At 45.2% G+C, this 21362-nt stretch overlaps 1 protein-coding gene across 1 annotated transcript; it reads right to left on the reverse strand.

Moving 5' to 3' along the window:
• Positions 1-214: 214 nt before the first annotated feature.
• On the reverse strand, positions 215-19331 carry RSPH9 (radial spoke head component 9). The gene is made up of 5 exons (XM_050893642.1): positions 19105-19331; positions 18682-18844; positions 17975-18104; positions 17270-17416; positions 215-469 (listed from the first exon to the last, which is right to left on the reverse strand). The coding sequence occupies exons 1-5, from the start codon at positions 19329-19331 to the stop codon at positions 309-311; spliced, it is 828 nt and encodes a 275-aa protein (XP_050749599.1). The 3' UTR covers positions 215-308.
• Positions 19332-21362: the final 2031 nt, after the last annotated feature.

Raw genomic sequence — 21362 nt, forward strand, 5'->3', positions numbered from 1 at the left:
CTAGCTACTGTGAAGAAAATTAAGCCAAAACCAGCACACTGACCTAGGGCTTTGCCCGTCCTGGAAGAAAATGCCATTCGTTACTATCTAAAGGATCCGCAGTGACACATTACAGGGAATTCAATCTGGAGTTGAGAAAGGATTGCACACAGTGAAGTCCTAGGAAAAGAATCAGAGCCAGACTCCAGGCAGAAAAGAATCATGCTCAAAGTGCAGAGGTTTCACACATTTATTAGAACAAGCAGTAAACAAAAATCTCCTAAGTATAAAATCTAAATGTTCTCGAGTCCTCATCCCAGACAGGAGAGTCACAGCATGAAGGGCAGATCTAAGTTCTTCTCACCAGTGCCAAAGTAGACGTAGCCGTATTGCTTGGTCATTGGGACATGGTAGAACGTCAGTCCCAGCCACAGCAGGCTCCGCAGCACCACCACAGTACCTCCCTTCTCTAGCTGGACAGTCCAGGAGCCTGTGCAAGAACATGCTAATGAGTCACTGGAAAGGAGAAAGAGGCAGCGTTCCTGGAGCAAGCTGTCCCTAAGCTGAGACAAGGACTGCAGTGGCTTCTGCCTGACCAGTGAACAGTGCACAAGGCTGCACTGGAATTTGTGACACCTGAAAAGGAGGAAGTCAGGGAGACCAGAAACCTTGATGCCCTTTTTTCTTTTGCCAATTCAGCATTACAGGCTACCCTCGTTTCCAGATGTCTGTGTCTAGGTTCACACGGTAGCACATTCCCATGGCTATGATGGTAATGTCATATGCGTCACAGGAAGGGACCCCTGGAGCTCCAGACTTGTATACTTGGTCCCTAGGAGAGGCTACAGCTATTCTTGGCCGCTTCTGAGTGGGCAGCAGTTACTCTAACAAGCTCTGCCACCTACTTGGTCTAGCTAATAGCTATAGAGAGCCAAGACTAGCTATAGCAATCCTGCATAGGTATGAAATTTCTCCTTAAAATAAACTTGTAGCATTAGTAGTGGGAAGAGGAAGGAGGCACTTTCCTGCTCCAGGGAAGACTGGTTTCCCTGATGCAGTGACTGGGAAAGAGGAAGAAGAGAAAGTGAAAAGCAGGGTATTTCCTATCTCAGACAAATTTACAGAAAAGGTTAATTTTCTTCAGTCTTTCTTGGCTCCACCATTGAAGAGGATGTGCGTGGTAGGGGCAAAGGGATTAGTTTCCGCATTAATTTTGCTTTGGCTCTGCAGAGGAGGTTCAGAGCCAGTGTGAAAATGCAGTTTCTCCTGGATGCAAGGAGCTCTGAGCCACTGAGTATTTGTTTAGCATCTGACACAACAGCCTGGGAACAATGCTGGAGGGGAGGGGGCTGGAGCAGCAGCTTGGATTCAATGCTGGAGGGCAAGGAGCTGCCAGGAGAAGAAAATACCAGCTTCAGCACCAAATCAGTAATGCCTAGAGGCTACAATGTAGGGAAGAAGGTTCCTGCTGAATCTCCATCTAAAAGCAAAAGCAGCAGGCCCAAGTTAAAAAAAAAAAAAAAAAAAATGCAGTTGGAGCTGCCAGGCTACTGCTGGCCTGGAGTCAAGCGGTCAGCCTATCTGCCCCCAAAGCCAAAATCTGCCAATTCCAGAGTAAGCAGAAAGCCCATAACGCGTTGGGCCAGTTAGACGGTATTCATCCTTGTAGATAATTTTAGGCTCATCAATTTATGCTATGACTCATGCTTACTCATGTCATGGTTAGCCTGGGGAAGGGCTTCTGTGGTTGCTGCCAGTCCTCCCCCTCCCACTAACTTCTGACTCTTGGCCAATTTTAGTCACATCCGACAAAGGGCTGAAGGGCTTTAACACCGCAAGTTCCTACAACAGGTCTCCACAGGACGTGGCCCAAGAGTTGACTGCAGCTCCTAAAGCTATTTATTTGGTCTGCCAGCAGTTGTGAGGAAGCACAGGCTGTTTGGCTTGCCTGGCAGCCAAGAGGTAGCAACTAGCCGGGCAATCGGTGTTTGTGTAGCTTTGGGCTCTTGCACACTCGCTCACAGTAGGTGTAGTTTCTTATGCAGTTCATGGCAAACTACAGTAGTTATGGGCTTGAGGGAGGAGGGAAGTTGAGGGGAAACGTATATACGGTGGCTGCAGAATCAGAAAGGAACAACACAGTTCAAAGCCCTGTAAAACCAGGTGTCACGAGTTGTGCTGCTCACCTCTTACCTATCTCTTCTCTTTGTATTTCTGTACTTTTCAAAAGTTTCTTGGACACCATTGTTTCCACTGTCTCCTTCAGTAGCAAGTTCCACAGGTTTGTTATACCACAATATGCACAAGTCCTGTGTCATCTTTGATCTATTAGCTTTCAAAGTACTCTCTCCAGTTATGTGCAAACATGAAACTAAATGAACAGCAAGAACGCCTACCTTCCATGACAGTCACTGAACTTTCTGAAAAACAGACTCTGGCTGCAGGATAGAAGTACAAAGAAGACATTCACAGTCTTTAAAGACTTGGAACATTTCTGCACTGGAGAGCTTACTTCTGACTCACTCAGCTCCATGTTTCCACTAAAGGCAAAAAGCTGGAATCGCAGTAAAGCAAAGCACTACTTAATATAGGGTAGGATCAGTACAGGTGCATGCCATCTTTTCATCTTCCTTGCACTGTGACATTTTTTGCATAGGTCCTAGTTAAAACATGAGCTAGTGTCTTCACAAGCAGCGATTTCACATGCAAGGCACCCCCAATCTCCCATGCAGTCTCTCCAGTGCCACTCAAACGGACACAAACTGGACTGGATCTTAGTCATACCTGGAGTAAAAACACATATTATGGTTCAGCCACTGGAATTACAAATTCCTACTGACTGGGTCTCCGACAAAATCTGCATGTTCTTAAGAAACTTCACCACCTGGATAGCATGGAAACCCAGATGAAGAACACTTCACTACAAGGCACATCATCCAGTGGCTGAAGCACTACAGCCATCTGCTGTCAAAGGACAAGCTTTCAAACAGTTTCTTGAATTTTGCCTCTACAAGTTTTCAGTATTTGCTAGTGGCAGCAGCTAAACTATGCATAGGGGTGTTGAGCAACAAGTGGCAAGCAAATAGGTCTGAATGTAATTGTGACAAATAACTTTTTCCGTTTCTCCTTTGAACGCTGAACTGACTTTGCTTTCAGCGCAGGGTTCTTGTAGCTTGAACTTGCAGAAATGATGTGCAAGCCCATCCAAATATTGGTGGTTCTTGCTGCAGCTTTACGCATTGGTTTGCAGGGGGGACTGTAAACTTTTGGAAGAGTTTCCTCTGACAAAAAGATAATGGAATGAGGAACTCTCATTGTCTTTGATTTAGGACCAGTCCTCTGAGAAGCAAGTCTGCCAAGAATAGGACTGTGCCTTGCCGGGTAGTAAAAGCCTTTAGGGATTATCTAGTTTGCTAATGCCTCCCAACATACTGGAAGCATCCAGCAGCCTGGGTACATGTGATAGCTTGTATATATATGTTCACGTACACAGATGAACCCTCTGTCCCAAACTATTTACAAAGAACAAGAAGAAATGCCTGGAGCATGACAAGTGGGAAAGGCGAGAGGGAGAACAGGGATATTAATGCTCTCAGGAACTATATCTGGATTCAGACTTCTTTCTGTTGGACAAACTCGCAGAGAAGGTAGAGTAAATCAAGTTCAACTTCATTAAATCCCCATATCTATGTTCTGGGGCAATACAGTACATGGATCCGTGATCTCCTCAGAACATTTACCCAGTGTCACACAGGCTTATCAATCTCCGCAGAGTATTCATCAGCAGTTAACTCTGCTGATCAAAGGAACTTCCCATGCACCTTCACACCTGGCAGAAAAGGACAGATGTAACTGAAGACAGCTCCATTCACCTTTATGCTAGATCTCTGAAGGCTGTCATGTGCAGCTGCTTCATTTCCCTACCGTCTGTCCAACCTGCAAACTCTCAAAGGGCTCAAATTTGTCATCTCATAAATGTGAGACCTTTGGGGAATATTAAGTTGTTATACTTTCCAGCTCTTCTCTGATCCTTGATTCTGCATCTAGTTCTATGCAAATATGGACAACGAAGTCTTCCTGATGCTGCATAAGTTTTCGTGTGAAATGAGCACCTGAACAAAACAAGCAGGTTACTTAAGGGCAATTCCAACTGGACTGATGCAACACAGGTTGAGGACAGGAAAAAATTGTAAGAAACTGCCTGAAACTGTAATGTCATTTTCACTCAGATCCTGTTTTCAGCCAGAATGATGATTAGTCATAGAGCTGCTCTTTATTCTGCAGAGCCAAACAGCAGCAGCGCCACCTTCCACCTTTTACTAACCAGATCACTGGGGACATTTTTCTATCATCAAAGGTGATTTATTCAGTATAGTTTTCCAGACTGGACTTCTGCAACACACAAAACCCATTCAGAAACTGCATTTGGCACACAATGCTGGTGTCTGCCTTCTTAGAAGACATCACATTAAAGCTCTGGAACCTATCTGCTTATTTTGGTCCTTTTCTTTAAAGGAAGAAATTAGAGCCCATTATCTCAGTACTTATTTTTTTCCATACCTCACTACATTAGCAGCATTTGAGGAAATGGTCCAGAAAACAAAATTAATATTTGAACTCATGAGACATGGAGAAAGTTGTTCTCCTCGAAAAGATCCAAGACAATTGTATTCTCTTCCATCACAGCTCAAATCTCACAATCTTCAAACAAGATGCTTTTTCAGGCCCACCTTTCTTGTAGGAGTTTGAAATAATGATGTCATAAATCACTCTAAAAGTATTTTAATCAGTAGCTAATGAGCAGTACAAAATAATAGCTTAAAATGAATAAGCCTTCTTTCTTCCTTCAAGAGAAAGCCTTAGAAATGCATTTAAGAACAATATAAAAAGGGATGAGGAATTACGAAAATGAAATGCCGCTTTTATCCTTTTTTTTTTCTTTTTTTTTTTTTTTAAACTTCCCTGCTATTACAAATGGTGCTTGGAGTAAAATCGTTGCATAGGTAGCTGTAGGTCTGTATTACTACAAAAATGCAGAAGCAGGACGCTGGGTTCAAATTCTTTCTAACATTGGCTCAGAATATCCCATGGCAGTCCCTCTGCTCGTCATTGCCCCTGTGTGAGACAACATGTCTCTTACTGGGAGGCTGGGAAGCTCAGAGCATCATTCTGTAAGGTACGCCAAGACTCCTAGATAAAAGTTGTCAGGAAAAAAATTTAAAAATTATTATTTGCATTGGAGAGAAGACAACTAGAACTAGGAGACAGCAAGTAAAAGCTGGCTTTCCTAGAGTTAAATACTGATTTTTAACTTGCATCTACGTGCGAGTTGTAGCCTGTATTGTCCCTAAATCAGGCAGCAGAGTTAACTTCACTCATCATGCAAAGCTCGCTGAGGTGCAGGGAACCGGAGGTCATTGCTGTCACGCTAGAGATTTCTAACAGTAACACTGCTCTGGTGAGGTTTCCATTCTTCAAAATACATTTTTTAAAAGAGCAAGTCAATTCTTAAGCTGCACCCAGCAAACCTAAGGAAGCCAAGCACTGTCTGTGCTGAAACTATTGCATGTTGCTGCTCCAGAAGGGAAGGGAGGGAGCTGCTGTGTGGGAGGAAAGAGCATGGGAAAAATATCCGCTGGATGAAGATCTGGAGCTTCCTATTCCCTGTTCAGATCAGGCTGCAGCCTCCACCCCTCCAAACACAGGCAGGAATTCTGAGGAGTTCCTTACATCTTTCCCAAACAAGAAAGTGCTTTGAAGATCCTTGATGCTCACTCAGTGTTAAACCACTGCCTTTTTTTATGGCCCTTCAACAGCTGCCAGCACACCAGGGCTGAATTTCAAAAGTCAACCTCCTTCTCAGCTTCTTCTTCCTTTCCAGTCGCCAATAGAAATCCCTGTCTCATCCCCCATGTCTGTCTCAGCTCCGGGCTGAATCTTGTAATTCACAGAGGCAATAGGGTTTGTGAGACATTAGCTTTTAAACAAAAGCCTTTTAAGAGGGCTGTTTGTAGAAGAACTTTCCTGCCGTAACTGGTCCACTTTCAGTATGACCTCTCGTAACATTGCTGCTTTGGAGGTGATTCAGCAATGCCTCATTTCAGTGCAGGCTTGAGAAGAAACAGCTTTAAGAGCTAGACAGCCTGATAGAGAGGCTCCATGTCGCAAAAGCTCACAGAGGGTCATAAAAGTGACATTATCAATTCCTCTTCAAAGGAGGAAATGTCTCAAGGGAAAAGCAGCTACAGCATGGTTGCACATTAACACAATATGCTGCCACAAGAGCAGGTTATAACGTATCTTGCTGCAGTCAGTCCTGAGTGAGAGTGAAGTATGGAGTTATAGGACAAATATTAACACCCAGAGAAGGGCAACATAACTGTCTCCCTTTGCAAAAGCAGCCGCTGCTTGGCTGCGTGACCCCAAGCACTTAGCTCTGACAAAGCTACACTACACCCGTGGGATTTAGCTTCCATTTCCCTCCAACAGAAAATCCTACACTGGGAAGAGCTTCCTACTTCTAATTTGCTGCCTGTGGGGAACAAAGACAAATTGCAAAGCAGAGCAGCTGTAAGGAAAGGTCACTGTGCTCTGGCTCTCAACAAATGTCGCCACACGGACATTTCACGCACAGCCTACCAGCCATAAGGACACATCCAAACACTCTTATGTGGGGCTCAAACTCCTTCATGCCACTTACTGGCTGCAAACTAAATCTCTTTCATTTGCTTGACACACCACCTGCACCCCATATGTTAACACTGCTGTCAATATTTCCAATTCCCCATATAACTATTTAATAATAATTAAATAAAAACACAGACTGGTTGCAGGTTCAGTACTATTTTAAAAAGCCTCCAGAGCCAGGAAAGCACAGCTTACAAACAGTCAGATGCTGCCAAGCAGCTCTTGCGTGGTCCTAATGCCTGCCACGTCTTCAACACACAAATACAACCATGCCCAAACCTCAAAGTAAAATGATCTTACTTCAGAGGCTTTTTCTCTCCATTATCCTCTCCCACTGGGGACACCTCTGCAGCACAAATGATTAAGACAGGCCGGGGCCTTCCATTTACACACAGAGTACCTGTTTCCTGCTGACAAGGAAGACTCAGGGATTGCAATGTCCCAGATGCACAGTATTCAGGTGCCTCCGAGCACTGGGTGAAATTCAGGCCATACTTGGACATCTGACAATAGCGCTGCTTAATGCAGTTGAGGCAGCCTCTGCCCTCAAACCCTTACTCCCCCCCTCATCACTCTTCCATCATAGAGACCACAAAAGTGTTTATTTACTGTTCAGTGAACCAGGTCAGGGAAACGATCTGGTTGAAAAATAGTCTAGCCAAAAATAAAGTTATTTTTCCAGCTGGAATCTGGCTGCACAGCCAGCAATGCCAACACAAAAGAAGGGACAATACACAGACGTAAATGAGCAGCAGAGGATGGGAAGGACTGAAAAAGCTAACACAGAAGTAATACACATCAAATTACAGCCTCCCTTATTGCCCAGTTAGTTTGCCCTTTAGTCCTAAATCCACCTGATAATTAGAATAGAGCTAGAATCCTTTTTACTTTTTTGTTGTTGTTAAGAAAAAGATGCAGACTTTGCACAGAAAGCATCCAGAACAAAGATTAGGAATGGGGCTATGCATTAGAGGAAACAGCAAGACAATATGCAATCAAAACTTATAAGGAGTAGGAAAAACTGAATAAAAGCCCTGCTATTTGGATTCTGACAACTACAATACAGATCATTGTATCTTGGGTCTTCTGTAGTAAATTCAGAAATCTCTCAGAGTGGCAAAGCACCCTCTTTCCAAAGCACAAGTTTACGCTGGATCTCGTCACACTCCATATTTCTTGTTCAGCTGGTCGCTGTGGAAACGTTTTTGGAGCGTGCCAGGAGTCACGTAGCATCTACCTGGGGAGCCCCTGCATTAATCCGTCACCTTCTTGGGCTTCTGTGAGGCCATTGGTTGGTAGGACGAAAAAGAAGGAGTCTCTCACCCCTCCCTGCTCTGAATGAAAGACGCTTCCTCTAAATCTTGCTACAGGATTTCAGGCTCAATTCAGCTTCTTTGGAGCTTTTGTGACCAAACAAACGTGATGTCTTTGAAAGAAAGATTAACAGTTTGATGAAAGGATGCAATGGACAGCTTTGTTCTAGCCTGCTTCCCCCTAAAGCTTTCGGTCACTGTCACTTTCTTACCCACGGGAGAATATCTGTCTGACTCTCAGAGGAGATTACGGCCACCTTATAAGATTTTGCCTCTCCTGATAACAAAGCATTGGCCACTTTGAGGAGGTGATAATGATGAACAGGGGCTGGATTAGGGGCAAAGAACCTCACATTGATCTCTGAATTCTGAGAGAACACAAAGCAGTCGATGCTGGGATTCAAAACCCACCGAATGCTTAGAGCACATCCAATTCACTCTCCTGCAGGAGGGGCAAGGCTACAAGCCCTGTCAGTCCACCAGTTGTACTTCTTACCTCATCATCAAATTAGCAGGACTAGTTAAAAGGGCTTAGGATGAGGAACAGATGGCACAGATTATAAATTGTCGATGTTTTCATGCTAAACAAGATAAGAATTCTGGCCCAAATTACCTGAAGAGTTTACCAGTTTCTGAGAAGACCGTCACACTGAGCATATCTACACAGCACAGTGCAGTTGTGTTAATATTTAAGCTAATTCTGAAGACTGAAGATGGCTAAGCATCTTCCAATGCCTGGGATAGCCTAGCTATCTCTGCACAGCACAACTGCTGTACAAATACACCCATAGATGAACTGTCCCTTGTCCTTTTCCCTCTACACACAGCCACACACCCCTTCAGCATACACAATTTCAATCCATACGATATTTGTGTACAGTAAAACAAGACAACGCCCATTGACTTCCTCCCTGCAAAAGTTCTATGGCCAAGGGGGCAGCAAACCGCAAAGCAAAGCTATATGCAGGGCTGGCACCAATGCCAACTGCTGCGCAGGCAGGAGCTGCCACTCCTTACATGGAGCCCCCTCAGAAATAGATCACTCCTAGCAAAACCAGACCTCATTCTGACTTCAGTGACACATGGACTGCCCTAGGCTTTCCCCTGCAAGTAATTTTTCATCATTCCCTAGAGAAAGGGTTAGGGCAAGGCTGACTGATGTGGTGATAAAACTACAACTTCTGGTGCTAAGAGGCTTTACCAGCATTTCCCATCAGTTCAGCAAGAAATTCATCTCCTTTTCATGTCCAATAAACCAGGGGCTGAAATGGAGACAGGGTGGGCCATGATTTCTTTCACTGAAGAGGAAAAAACTTTAAATACAATCCCTGGGAAGTTGCTATGAAGACTCCGCTTCTGTCCTCATTCTTTCACTGCAGCAGTCAGGAAGGCAAAGGACTCCACCACAGCTCTCAGCTGACGGGCAGCCCTGCTCCAGTATAAACTCATCCAAGGCCTCTGACTAAACAAGACCCCTGAGGTGATACAGACCTAGGACCCAAAAGCAGTGAATGCACTGCTTTATTACGCATAGACACAAAGCCCAAGGAAAACAGACTCCTTTCCAGAAATCAAGGCAGACCATGGACAGCCAGTCAAAAGCTATAATACTAGCTGGCTCTGGAGTCCTCCTGCTGTGCTGCCACGTGAGAGGTTCCAGTCTGATCTTGAACTTCTGAGCGGGCAGCGCCCCAGCTGTAGGAGGGACATCCTGTATTGCTCCCAGGCAACTCTCTTGGGTCACTGCAGGAGTGGCCTTAGCCTCTAAAGGCTCCCCAGTCCACACATCACTAGCAAAAATGAAGAGTGTCCCTACTTTTGAAGGATGTAGGAGACATGTTTATGTATTTGCGTATGTCCATTGCATGCCTGTGATTGCTAAGGATGCTACGACAGCCATTGAAAAGCCCAGTGACCATTCTAGAAATTGCCTAAGCTTGGAAGGGACAGAGTCTCCTCTCCATACCTACAGTTCAGGAGGTCAATAAACCACACACAGTCTGGAAACTCAGGCCATACCTTCTCCTCAATTTGATGCTGCTCTTGGTGCTTTTCTTTCTCATTTTACTTTTCTGTGGTTTCCTTTTCTGTGCTGAGCGCTAACAATGCTGGCACCATAGTGCGCCCTGGTGGAAGGTAGCAGCTACGGCCATCCTAGAATTAATTCTAGGGCTGGCTGACTTCAGTTTTAGCAGAGAAATTCAGGTACCAATGCTTTAATAACCCACTGAGCCAGCTATTCAGTTCGATTCCCACATCTGAAAGCCAATTGTTCTGATGCACACTGATCTGTTTTACTCCTTCTGTACCACTGTGTTATAAAGCTTGTTTGTCAAAACCACGTGTATAAATGTCAGGTAACTCCATGGCATACTGTAGCTCAGTTTCACACACTCACCAAGCCTAAGGATCACCTCTCCTAACCAGGAACGAGGATAGCTCTGAGCCACACTAGGTATTTCAGTCTACATTTTGGCTACCTCTTTTTATTCTTGCTAACTCGAAGCACTGCCCTTTCATTCATTATGGGTCTTTTAGTTTGGATTTCAGTGAGACAGCTTGAAAAGCCTTGTCCCCGTGTGGCTCTTGGCAGGCTAAGAAGTAAAGTGCTCTTGCTCTCAGCTTTCACAGAGCCGGGGAGGTGCTGCTTATTGTTAAGCAATGAAAGGGGAGGGCTCAGGTCACATCTGTGAAATGTTAGCAGAGAAGGGAGGCTGGGTGAAAGTAGGTGGCCAGCACAGCATAGCACTTTGCTGGATTTTGCAAGGCCACTGGGGAGATAGGCAGCCATTTGTCTTAGAGCCCTGATAACGGGCCGACTTGCTCTCTGCTGGCTAGCTGGGGGTTATAAATACCTCTGCAGACACAGACTCTTCAAATGGCTGGAGACGGAGGCTGATAGGGGATTAATCGCCTGGAGGGGGGGGTCGAGAGGGAGTTAATTAGCTGTGTTAATGCATGGAGATAAAGCAGGTTCGTGTCTCCTGGCCTTCTTCCTTCCAGCACCTGGGCTTTTGGGGCAGCCAAGATGGGGTTACCAAAATGGCCCTTGAGAGCGGTCAAAGGAAACTATCTCCCACTTGGAAATGCAACCTCTCCATCTTCAAGGGCCCATTAAGCACCAGCTTTTGCTAAACCAATAAAGAGCGTGCTAATGAAGCTCGGAGGACAGGAGGTTAGTGTTCTAACCCAGGCTACCGTTCAGCAAGTTTACAGAAAGGCTAGTGCCCAAAGTATTCAGCCAAGGAAATAGCCAAAAATCCCTTTGTCTGTAATGCTGTATAAGGAATGCTCCAAAAGCACTGCACTTTCAGGTGAAGAAATAGAGCTACAGACTGAGTGGCTGTCACTTCCTCCACAGTCAAAATGGTAAAGGAGCTGAAATGATCTTCTGTCTAGTCACTTCTCCTCCTCCTCTAGCTGAATCTTGAAACAGCAAGTAGACAAGACTCACTATGATCCACCTTGCCACTGTATACCCATTTAGAATGATGCTAGAAAATCTCTCTCAGCATTACAGAGTCAGGAATTACATCTGAGAGGTCTTAGCTCCCCCAGTTTACCCTCCACAATGGACAGCAATAAGTCAGGAATCTCCTCAGTCCTCTTTTGAGCCTTCATGCATCATAGCTCAGGAAGCAAAGTCAGCTGTACTGAGAGTCCTGCACTTAAAGTCACTGTCTCAGGAACCCATTGTCACCTTTGTGTTATTGTCACTGACAATGAAGAAGCCCAAGCTAAACATCACCGTCCACAGCTGTCGTCAAGTTTACAGCCAGGTGTACCAGGAAATCATCTGTTCTGGATTCCTACATACCACTGCCCATTAAACTGAACTCAGTTACTCATGTCTGAGACTAGCAACTTACATTTGCATTTGGCTAAAACACAATTCCCAGGAAGACATCCAGCATGATGCTAAGATACTAAGAGACACAGGCTCAACCATTGCACTTGCTAGCTGGTAATCATTTCACTGTTAAAATTTGTACCTAATTTTTAATTTTATTTTTTCTGGCTATAATTTTCAGCTGCTGGTTCCTGTTATGCCTTTCTCTGCTATACTAAATAGATCTTCAGTACCCAATTCTTAAACTCCATGGAGTATTTACACAGTGTAATACAGTCACTCTCATGTTCTTTTCCGTAAGATAAACAGATTGAACTGTTTATGTCTCTCACCAACCCTTGAATCCTTTGTGGCTCTTTTCTGCAACTCTCCAGTTTTGCAATGTGCAGTAATCCAGTTCTGATTCCACTAACAGTATATGCAAAAGTAAAGTCACCTCCCTGTTCCTATTTGCTACACCCTTGTTTATACATCTACAGATCATATTAGCCTTTTAAGCCTCAGGATCAGACTGGGAGCTGATGTTCAGTGGGTTGTGCCTGGATTTCCTTTCAAAGGCACAGCTTCCAGAATACAAGTCTGGCTTCCAGTTCCTGCTCTTAGATACATGATTTTGCAGGTAGCTACATCAAAATGTACTTTATTTAAGTAAGCCCACTTTACCAGATCTCTGTAGCCATCTTGTCCTTGTCATTATTTGTCTCCCCACCAATCCTTTACTTCTAGATCATTTATAAGTAAGTTGAAGAATATCAGTACTGGCACTAGTCCCAGATGAAGCCCCTTCTGACCCCTTCCAGAAATACACCCATTCAGTGATTTCTGAATCACAACTACTAACCAGGATAAGTTTAGGGGAATATTTCTGCAATGCTGGGATTTATTAAAGGTTAGCATCATAAGTATGCCACAAGTCTCCTGAGATAATGATTTCAGGAGTAACTTATCTGGCTCTGCCATTTTCATTGACAAACAGAAAAGGCTGCCTAACTCTACCCTCCCTTAGCAAATAGTCTGAATAGTGTCTGAAACAGTATTTTATTGTCTTAATTTGATGTGAGTCCATATTCTTTCCAGAAACAAACCAGAAAAAAAATTATTGAGCATTTCTGCCCTTCCACATTCTTATCAGCCTTTTTACTGTCACCATTTAGTGATGGTTTCCAGTACCATTACTATGCTTTCTTTTCCTCTCAATATACTTGAAAAAATCCTCCTTACAGTTGTCATGGATTACTTCAGGTTATCCTGACTTCCTTTGTCATTTTCTACTCATTATCAACTCTAACTGATATCAATCATTAATTGTTCCCAACTTTCTGTATTTCCTTTTATATTGCTTTTTTTTTTTTTAATTCTAATTCCTACTTTTACTCCATCAGTGAACTGTGGTAGTCTTTCAGCCAAAAGCAGCCATTTCTTGACTGGGAGTCATGACTTTTGAATAAAATCTTCTCATAGAAATCCTATTTCTACTCATATCTTTTCCTATCTACATTTTTTCTTTCCCTTTGCCTCTGACATACCTCCCCTCCTGCATTAGTTTTTAACAGTGCCCTGTTCGTGTCCCTTATCTCCATATCAAAGTGATCTGAGTCAGCAATCTGTAACAAACCTTCAGAGTCAAGTTATTGCTTTTCTGAACTGTAGTTTGAAAGCGCCAAAGAACTGAATTCTCCATCCCCTGTTTTACTTCCTCCCAAGCTTTCCATTCTATGGTAGTACCTTAGGCTTTCTCCCATCCCCTTCCTTTATCCTTGCAGAATGTAGCATAGCCTGATCTGATACCATGGTCACAGTAAAATCATCCTTCCCCCTCCATTTTCACTTTCCCCATCATGTCGGTGCCTGACAAGTGACTATTATTTCACATCTACACATTAGGTCATCAAGTGAAAATGCTGTAGGCATGCTAGGAATTATTGCTATTTGCTTTGCCATTCCATTATCTACAAGTACACGTAAAACTGCCACAACTCTAGTTCCTGAAATGCTATTGCCCAGGGTGCCGAACTTCATGCAGCAAAAAGGACCATGCTTGCTATCTGCCAGCAGCTGAAAGGCTACATCTAATTGTGCATAAAGTTGAGCAGATTGTCTGCTTAGACTAGAGCAAACAAGCTTATCTTTAATGCAGACATATGGCCAGCAAAACCTACAGATCCCAGCATGCAACACTCTGGCCAGCTGGCCATTTGGATCAGAACGAAGCATTACATGATCTGATACTGTGGTGCCAGAAGATCAGTATCGCAACCCCTCCATGTTCAAAAATCATGAGTCAGGCCACTCAAATTCATGAGTTTGGCTCAGAGAGCTGGAGATTTTAAAGGGGATAAACCAACTGAGTTTGCTTTTGAGACAGGGTTCACCTTCTCCCACTTTTCTCTACAATCATTAAAAAAATGTATTTTTTTTAATAAAAGCTAAGTCACACAGCCACTTGCCTCTGGGAGCTGAGACACCAAAAAAACCAGACAGACTCACAGTATGATTAGGGGAGGAGCAGCAACATATTCTGAACTCTTAAAGTGCACAGATAACCTGATAGATAGACACACAGACAGAATCTGGAACCTGCAATCACCACAGATATCACTGGTAAAGATAAGGGTGGCAGACAGTTTTGTTACAAAACTCCAGGTTTTCCAATCTTGCACTAAACTCTGCTTTTACCATTGTTTCCTTTATTCAACCAAGTTTTAACTTCCTTTCTTCCCACCTTTCAGCTGTCATATAAAATCTTCTCTCTGCCTCCAACTTTCCATTCTGTAAGACACCTCTGCTCTCCTATAATGACACACCATACATTTTATGACAGTTATCCCCTTGACAGCCATCACAGATGCTCCATCTCCAATTAATAAAGAAAACTATTCCAACAGAGTTGTTACTTTTAGACAGGTTAAAATCAGACCTTAATCTCTCAGTCCTGTTCTTTAGGTCTTTTAAGATGCTTGGGGAACGCTAGCCAATGCAGGCTGGGAGAATCACTCAGATGTCGCTCACCCTTGGTCCACTTTTTGTGTATTTGTTGAGGGCAGAGACAGTTCTGGCTTCAGTCACAATTCTAGATGCAATAGATTTGGGAATTCCTACTTCTGCGCTCACAATAACTGTTCAAGAGAGGATTCAGACAGGAAAGGCAAGAAAAGCTTCAGGTCAAAATGAGGGGATTTGCCAGAGCTATGAACAACATGTCAGGAAATAGAAAAAGCACTGTCTGCTCTGGGTCAGGACCAACATGCACTGGCAGAGCTGAAGGAAGGTAATCCAAGAACCAGAGTGCCTTGCAACCAGGAGTGAGTGACTTTGGCAGAGCCATGCTGATAAAATCAGCAGAAAGCCTGCGTCTGCCCTCTATTCTTTTTTTTCCCCACATTTTCACAAGCAACCAGTACTTTAGGCAACCTGAATGCTTGTTAAGGGGGGTGGGTTGATCTTTCTTTAATGTCAGAGCTCCTATCTGCATGTGATAGAGTGCAATTAGAGAGGCTACATGCCTTGCTGATCCTGTAACCAGTTCCTGTCTTACTTCCTTCGCCTGACAAGCTCATTCCATCAATCCCCAGGTTCAGTCCAAAAAAGAGCAGGACAATACAGCGAGAGCTGCACAGGCACCATGATGAATCTTCTCCTCTTCCATTAAGAAGCACTCAGCTGCACTTGAGCTCAGGTAGTCTTTGAGAGGTAACTTTTTTTGAGGAGTCCAAGATCTGCACTGACAGCAACAACCTCCCAGGAAAGGGGCAAAGGTTCACGCTTACACAGACCTCAGGTTGCCACAGGAAGACAAACATCACAGTGGCACAGCTGAGCCCCACTTTCTATCTGCCACTGGGTAAAATACAGCTACAAGTCAAATTTGATTTAAAGACTTCAACAAAACCACCATCTTCATGTCTAACACACAGCATGACCTTCCTGTTGGCTTGTCCCTTGAACTAGATGTGAAACACTGCAGAATATCTGTAATCTTTCAAAGGTGCCATTCTCCATCACAGCTGAAGGTGGCTAAAACCAGCTCTCTGATGCAAATTAGCCTTCAGGCTCATAGTCCTTGGTGCCTGTTTTCTAGTGGAAACATAGAAAGCACCGCAGATTCATCTCCTGCTGCAGTGCCTCTGTGTTTTCAGGCCTCACAAAATTAAAAAGTCTCCCTACCACAAACCCTAGGAAAAAAGGCAGGGGGAGGAACCCACAAACAGTAGCAATGCCTGAACTACCATACGAAACTGCAGCTAAAACTTTCTTAGGAGGTATCTAGGACCTAATCCCCCTTGCAGTACTCCTTTTTGAGTCAAAAGGGCCAACTCAATGAGCCAGTGTATGTAAAAATGTGCAATCTCTCCAGACTACACCTCTGGAAAACAACTGCAGCAAGGACACTCCCAGTACATTGAACAATGGTTTAGATTTTAGCGCCGTTTATGCTCTGAACAGTCAAAAATGTTCAGAATTCAGGCAGGAGCTCACTAGGTTCATTCTCAGTTCTGTTTTGCCAAAGGAATGATTGGGCAATATATACATATATATGACCAAGTCTGAAAAGCTATTTACAGCACTGGCAATTCACTGTCCTTCCAGCCAATTCCATCTGGCACAGGTCGCCTACTATCCTATCCTGCTGCTCCAGGATAGGAATAAAATAGCAAACCTAAGTTCTGATTGTCTCCCAAGAATCTTTCTAGACAGCAGGATATGAAAACACTTGGCCCAATCCGAAAAATGCAGCAAATCAGCAAAAAGCAGTTAGAAACAAATAAGAAGTCATTCCCATCTCTTTAGAGAAATATCCTGCCACAGGAATCCCTGGAAGAGGCTTTAAATGTATTTAGCAGTTGTGTCCAGCAGAACAGTAGAGATGTGAACTGAAGATACATTCCAGTACAAACATCTTCCTTTCTCCTGCCACAGTGTGTAATCCCGCTAGAGCATTTCTCACACAGTTTGTCAAAGGAACATTTGAATTCAGCCTCTCAGAGATATCAGCTTAGTGTTAATGAGAGCCCATTTAGATAAAGAGCAGCAATACTGGGTGGGACAAGAGGTGTGAAATACTTCAAATCACATAAATTCCCTCTATCACTGGTGGAGTTATCTCTCCCTGTAGGGACACCAGCTGTCACAGGCTTTACAGAAGTCAGGAGGGAATATGGCACTCAGGCAGAGGGGTAACTGTTGGTACGGTCAGAAGACCTGTTGTGAGGATGTGACAGCCCTGGTACACTTACATCTTACTATTGTAAGTGTTTATAATTGCTTGAAAAAAGGAATTAAGTACAATGTTCAGTAAAGGATAAAGTTCCTTTACAGATTCGCAAGAGCTTCTCCCAAGCACACTAACTCCATGGTAACCCACACCTTGTCACCCCGGCATTTCCCAGGCTACTCAGACTGCCTTCTCTCTCATTGCATCTCTTGATTCTGCTACCTTTACCTTGTGGGATATCATGCTCCAGAGAGTCTAGAAAGTCAGTGGATGGGTCCAGGTCAGCCTTCTCCAGCAAGGTTTTATTCTTCAGGTTAACAGGCTCAGTAAAATGGAAATAGGAACTTAACTTTTTTGCCTCCGTCAAAGAAAGACCTGCAAACAGCCATTGGTGACCATTAATACAGTGAGCTGGACTAACATACATTATACCATCAAATGTCATACTGTTTCTCTAATGCCCACAGCATAGGACAGAATCACAATCTTTCTCCAACGGACTCCACAGAAGACCAAAGGCTTGCCAGAAATGGGTGGCAGTACTCCCTGATGCTGTTTAGAGACCACGCTAACTGCAGTCCCAGATAAGCAACGGGCATGAGTTGAGATCAACTCTCTGTGCCCATTTGGTTACATCCTATCTCTAGATGGAGAATTCACTGCAGCTATAATTGCTAAACACTGACATAAACTATACACAGACAAATGAAACTACAGGTTTAATGACTCAGAGCCATTACTGACTCTCCTCCCACCTTCCAGTGTTGAATCATGCACCTGAACATTAGTGGCATTGGATTCTCTCCTCCCTGTTCATCTTACCCAAGGAAAAAATAAACCTGAAATCAAAACATCAGCTAGAGAAAGTCATCTTAATTTACAGCCTTTATGATCAAAGTACAGTTGATCCTGATAAAGACAATGAGAAGTTACCTTCAAAGTTTCTGTTTTCATGCACAGACCCAAGAGGAGTCTTCACAAATGCCCCCCGGGGGATGATACCAACTGCTCTGTCTATCTGTTCTATCGTAGCTACGAGGCGGGCCTCCTCCTTGATCATGGGCTTTAAAAAAAAATAGGCAAATTTTAAAGGCAGGGCTTTCCTTGTTGTAATTTCTGAAAATAAACTCGAGGTGACAATAGAAACCACAACAGACTCATCAGCTTGGAGCCTGATGGCACTAAGAGGAGGACCACGAATCGGACATTCTTCTCATAAGAAGAGAAGCAGGAGCAGACAGTCTAGATTCACAAGAGAATTAACCGTCCCTCCCTTCATCCATCCTTTCCTCCCTTTCAATTAAGCTACTTATGACTTGTCTATAAGTTATAAAGTATGGTACCTGCAGTTCCTATGTAAAGCTTCAGACACTGCAGTGAGGATCCGTACCAATTGTGTATAATAAAACATAAAGGAGAAAGAATATCTCTGAGCTGTGTCTAACTCCAGGAGTAACTGAAGGACGAGTTCAATCAAGAAGCCATTGCTACACAATGCCAGTGAAGAGGAAATTGTATATATTCTGCCTGAGCACAGGCTCAGTCTGCTTATTACAAACAAGGAGGAGGAGCCACCACCTGTCCAGTGTGAGGGGTACAACTGTAGCAAAAAGAGTTCAAAAGTGTTTTGCTGTATTTACCTCCTTACCATCTTCAAACAATCTTTCAGCATCTTCTGCGTTTATCTCAGTGTACTCGTACTCAAAAGAAGGATCCCCCTGGAAGCGGCCCTTCAGCTGCTCAGCCTGCGCAACCATCTCCTTGGTCGCTGGTTGCAGGAGGCTCCACTCCACGCAGTTCAAGCTGCCAGCGACAAGCACGACACAGGCCCGAGCCCATTGAAGCACAAGGCTCGATGCAGCCTTGCCAGGCCCCTCAGGGCACAGCGAGGCTCCCTCCAGGAGAGCTGGGCAACACCCCTCCGCCCCCGGCTCTCCAGTCCTCTCTCCCCTCAGCCCGCAAACCGGCCTCCCGAGGCTGTTTAGGCCTCCCCGGTCCCACCTCCCCAGGGCGGTACCCGTCCCTGCACGGAGCGGCGGTGAGGCCCAGCCCGGCCTCCGCACCTGTAGAGGCGGCTGCGGGGCGCGGCGCGGTCGGGGCCCAGCCCCTCGGCGATGTAGTAGGCGCCGCGCACGCCCTGGATGCAGCCCCAGAACCAGACCCGCTCGAAGCGGTAGTCGCGCTGGAGCAGCAGCAGCGACGCCGCCAGCACCGCCCGCTTCTCCGGGCTCAGCCCCGCGCCGCCGCCGGCCGCCAGCTCCAGCGCGGCGGGCAGCGACACCGCCTCCATGGCGGCTCCGCGTCGCCGTTGCCAGGCAACCGTCGCTCGGGCGGGCAGGCGCCGCGCCGCGCCGCTGCCGCGGAGCTGGGGTCAAAGGTGACGGCGTGCTTCCGCTCGAGGCAACGGCCCAAAACGTCAGTCAAAGTCAGCGCCCTGGCAACGGCCAGGGGGAAACGGCGCCGCCATGGCAACGGCGGGTGCCGCCTCTCCGCTGCCATGGAAACGGCGCCGGTGGGCGCAGGCGGAGAATGGCGGCAGCTCGCCGCCACCGTCCCCGCTGGGCGGCCGGTGCCGGGCCTCCAGCCCGGGAGGGCGACCGGCTTGGGCTGAGGGCCCAGCCGAGCAGGCCCCGCGGGTGAGGCGGGAGGGGAGCCGCTGGGGCGGGCGCCTCGCGGCGGCCTCAGTAGCTCAGCGCCTGCACAGATACGGGGTAACGGCACCTCCCGTGTGGTTCAACCGCTGCCTCGGCCCGGGCCTTCCCGCCGCGGGGAGCTGAGGAGAGCAGGGCAGTCACGGCGAGGAGGCTGTGCGCCGTCTGTGGGTCAGCCGCGGGCTTCCTCTAGAGCAAGGAAGGAGAAAGCAGGGCCCTGGAGAGCCTGCAGGCAGCTGCCTGTGCAGGCAGATTTGGCTGTGCCAGTCCTGTGTAAAGCTAACCGTGTCCCGAGACCCATAGACACTGACAAGCAGCAACCCATTAAGAATGCAGTTACAGGTGGCTGACCTGCATAGGTGTTCCTCAATTTCAAGAGGCCTAAATCCAAAGGTAAGTCCAAAAAGCAGGAGGACATACAATTGTATTGCACCTTAGCTGGGATACCACAAAGGGCTCCATTTTCCTGATTTCTTACATGAACAGCAGCAAAAAAACCCCTCTGAATCTCACTACTTACAGTGTCATTTTTACAGATCTTATCTAGCTCATGTACATCTATAAATAAATGGCTTATTTATAAATGACAGCATTTGGATCACTCTTTGGGGGCTCATTTTGCTGAATCACGTACAGACAGACATCCACAAAACAGCTCCTGCCCTAAAAATCTTGCAATATCTGGCTTAATACAAAAAGCAATAAATAATGAGATTGTGCAGCTGCTTAGACAAATAGAATTTCTGTTTGATGTCTTTAGGAACTTTAAGCTTTTATATGTGTGCATTATATAAATAAATGTATGTGTGTGCACTTACATTTCAATCCATTGTCACATCATAAATTCTTGGATTTCTTCTTCGTCCATTTCCTGTTCACTTCTAAGGAAAACACTGATCCTGGGACCACTGCCTGTAACAGTCGTCACCTGCTTGTCTGTCAAGTGAGATGTTTAATGAGCTGTACAGCACACAATCTGACCCATTAGTTTTACTTACGCCACACAAAAAGCGACTCAGATTCCTTAAGGTTAACCGCCTCTCTTTGATGTGAATCGTGCAGAACATGCGGGAGTGACCGCAAAATTTTTGTCCACGCTATCACCTACCACTGTGCCATAGTCTGATTTTCTCTATGGGAATAGGAATTTTCAGGCTTTGTAAATTCATTTAATCACCAATGCCTCTAGAACCGTGTGTTGATATTTTATGTTATGGCTATTATCCGGCCAGTAAACAGTAGAACTGCAAGCCAGACTCATTTCATATGAGTCAGAGAGGCAACCTGAGACCATAGTGAATTTCTGCCACTGTCAACCACAGCTGGATTCAAACCAGATGCTAACAGCTGAGAGGCTCTTTAGCCTGTTATGGATCTTCTAAGCCACCCAGTCTCCAGTCTTTGCCTGTCTTGACTGAAGATTATCAAAAAGGAAATCTATAGCTTAAGGAAATTCTTCCTGGTTCAGTAAAGTCTGGTGGGTAACTGTACTCTGCCTTGCTTTGTCTTGACCCCAATTACTAAACACTGATAAGGATCAGGAAGTAAGTGGTTGTATTATTTAACAAATGAAAGGTCAAAAGCGCTGCTATTCAGCAAGGTCAAAGGTTACCATCACTGTTATTAAACAGTTTGAGAGCAGCTTCTCCCATCCATTGCCATCCCAGGCT

Source organism: Gymnogyps californianus, chromosome 3 (assembly GCF_018139145.2).
Source record: "Gymnogyps californianus isolate 813 chromosome 3, ASM1813914v2, whole genome shotgun sequence".
In the NCBI taxonomy this organism is placed as follows: Eukaryota; Metazoa; Chordata; class Aves; order Accipitriformes; family Cathartidae; genus Gymnogyps; species Gymnogyps californianus.

Coding starts and splice junctions, on each gene's coding strand:
- RSPH9 (XM_050893642.1), bottom strand. CDS start 19,331: ATGGAGGCGGTGTCGCTGCCCGCCGCGCTGGAGCTGGCGGCCGGCGGC. Junction 18,845..19,104: donor CCCCGCAGCCGCCTCTACAG/GTGCGGAGGCCG, acceptor TGTCGCTGGCAG/CTTGAACTGCGTGGAGTGGA. Junction 18,105..18,681: donor TGTTTGAAGATGGTAAGGAG/GTAAATACAGCA, acceptor TTTTTTTTAAAG/CCCATGATCAAGGAGGAGGC.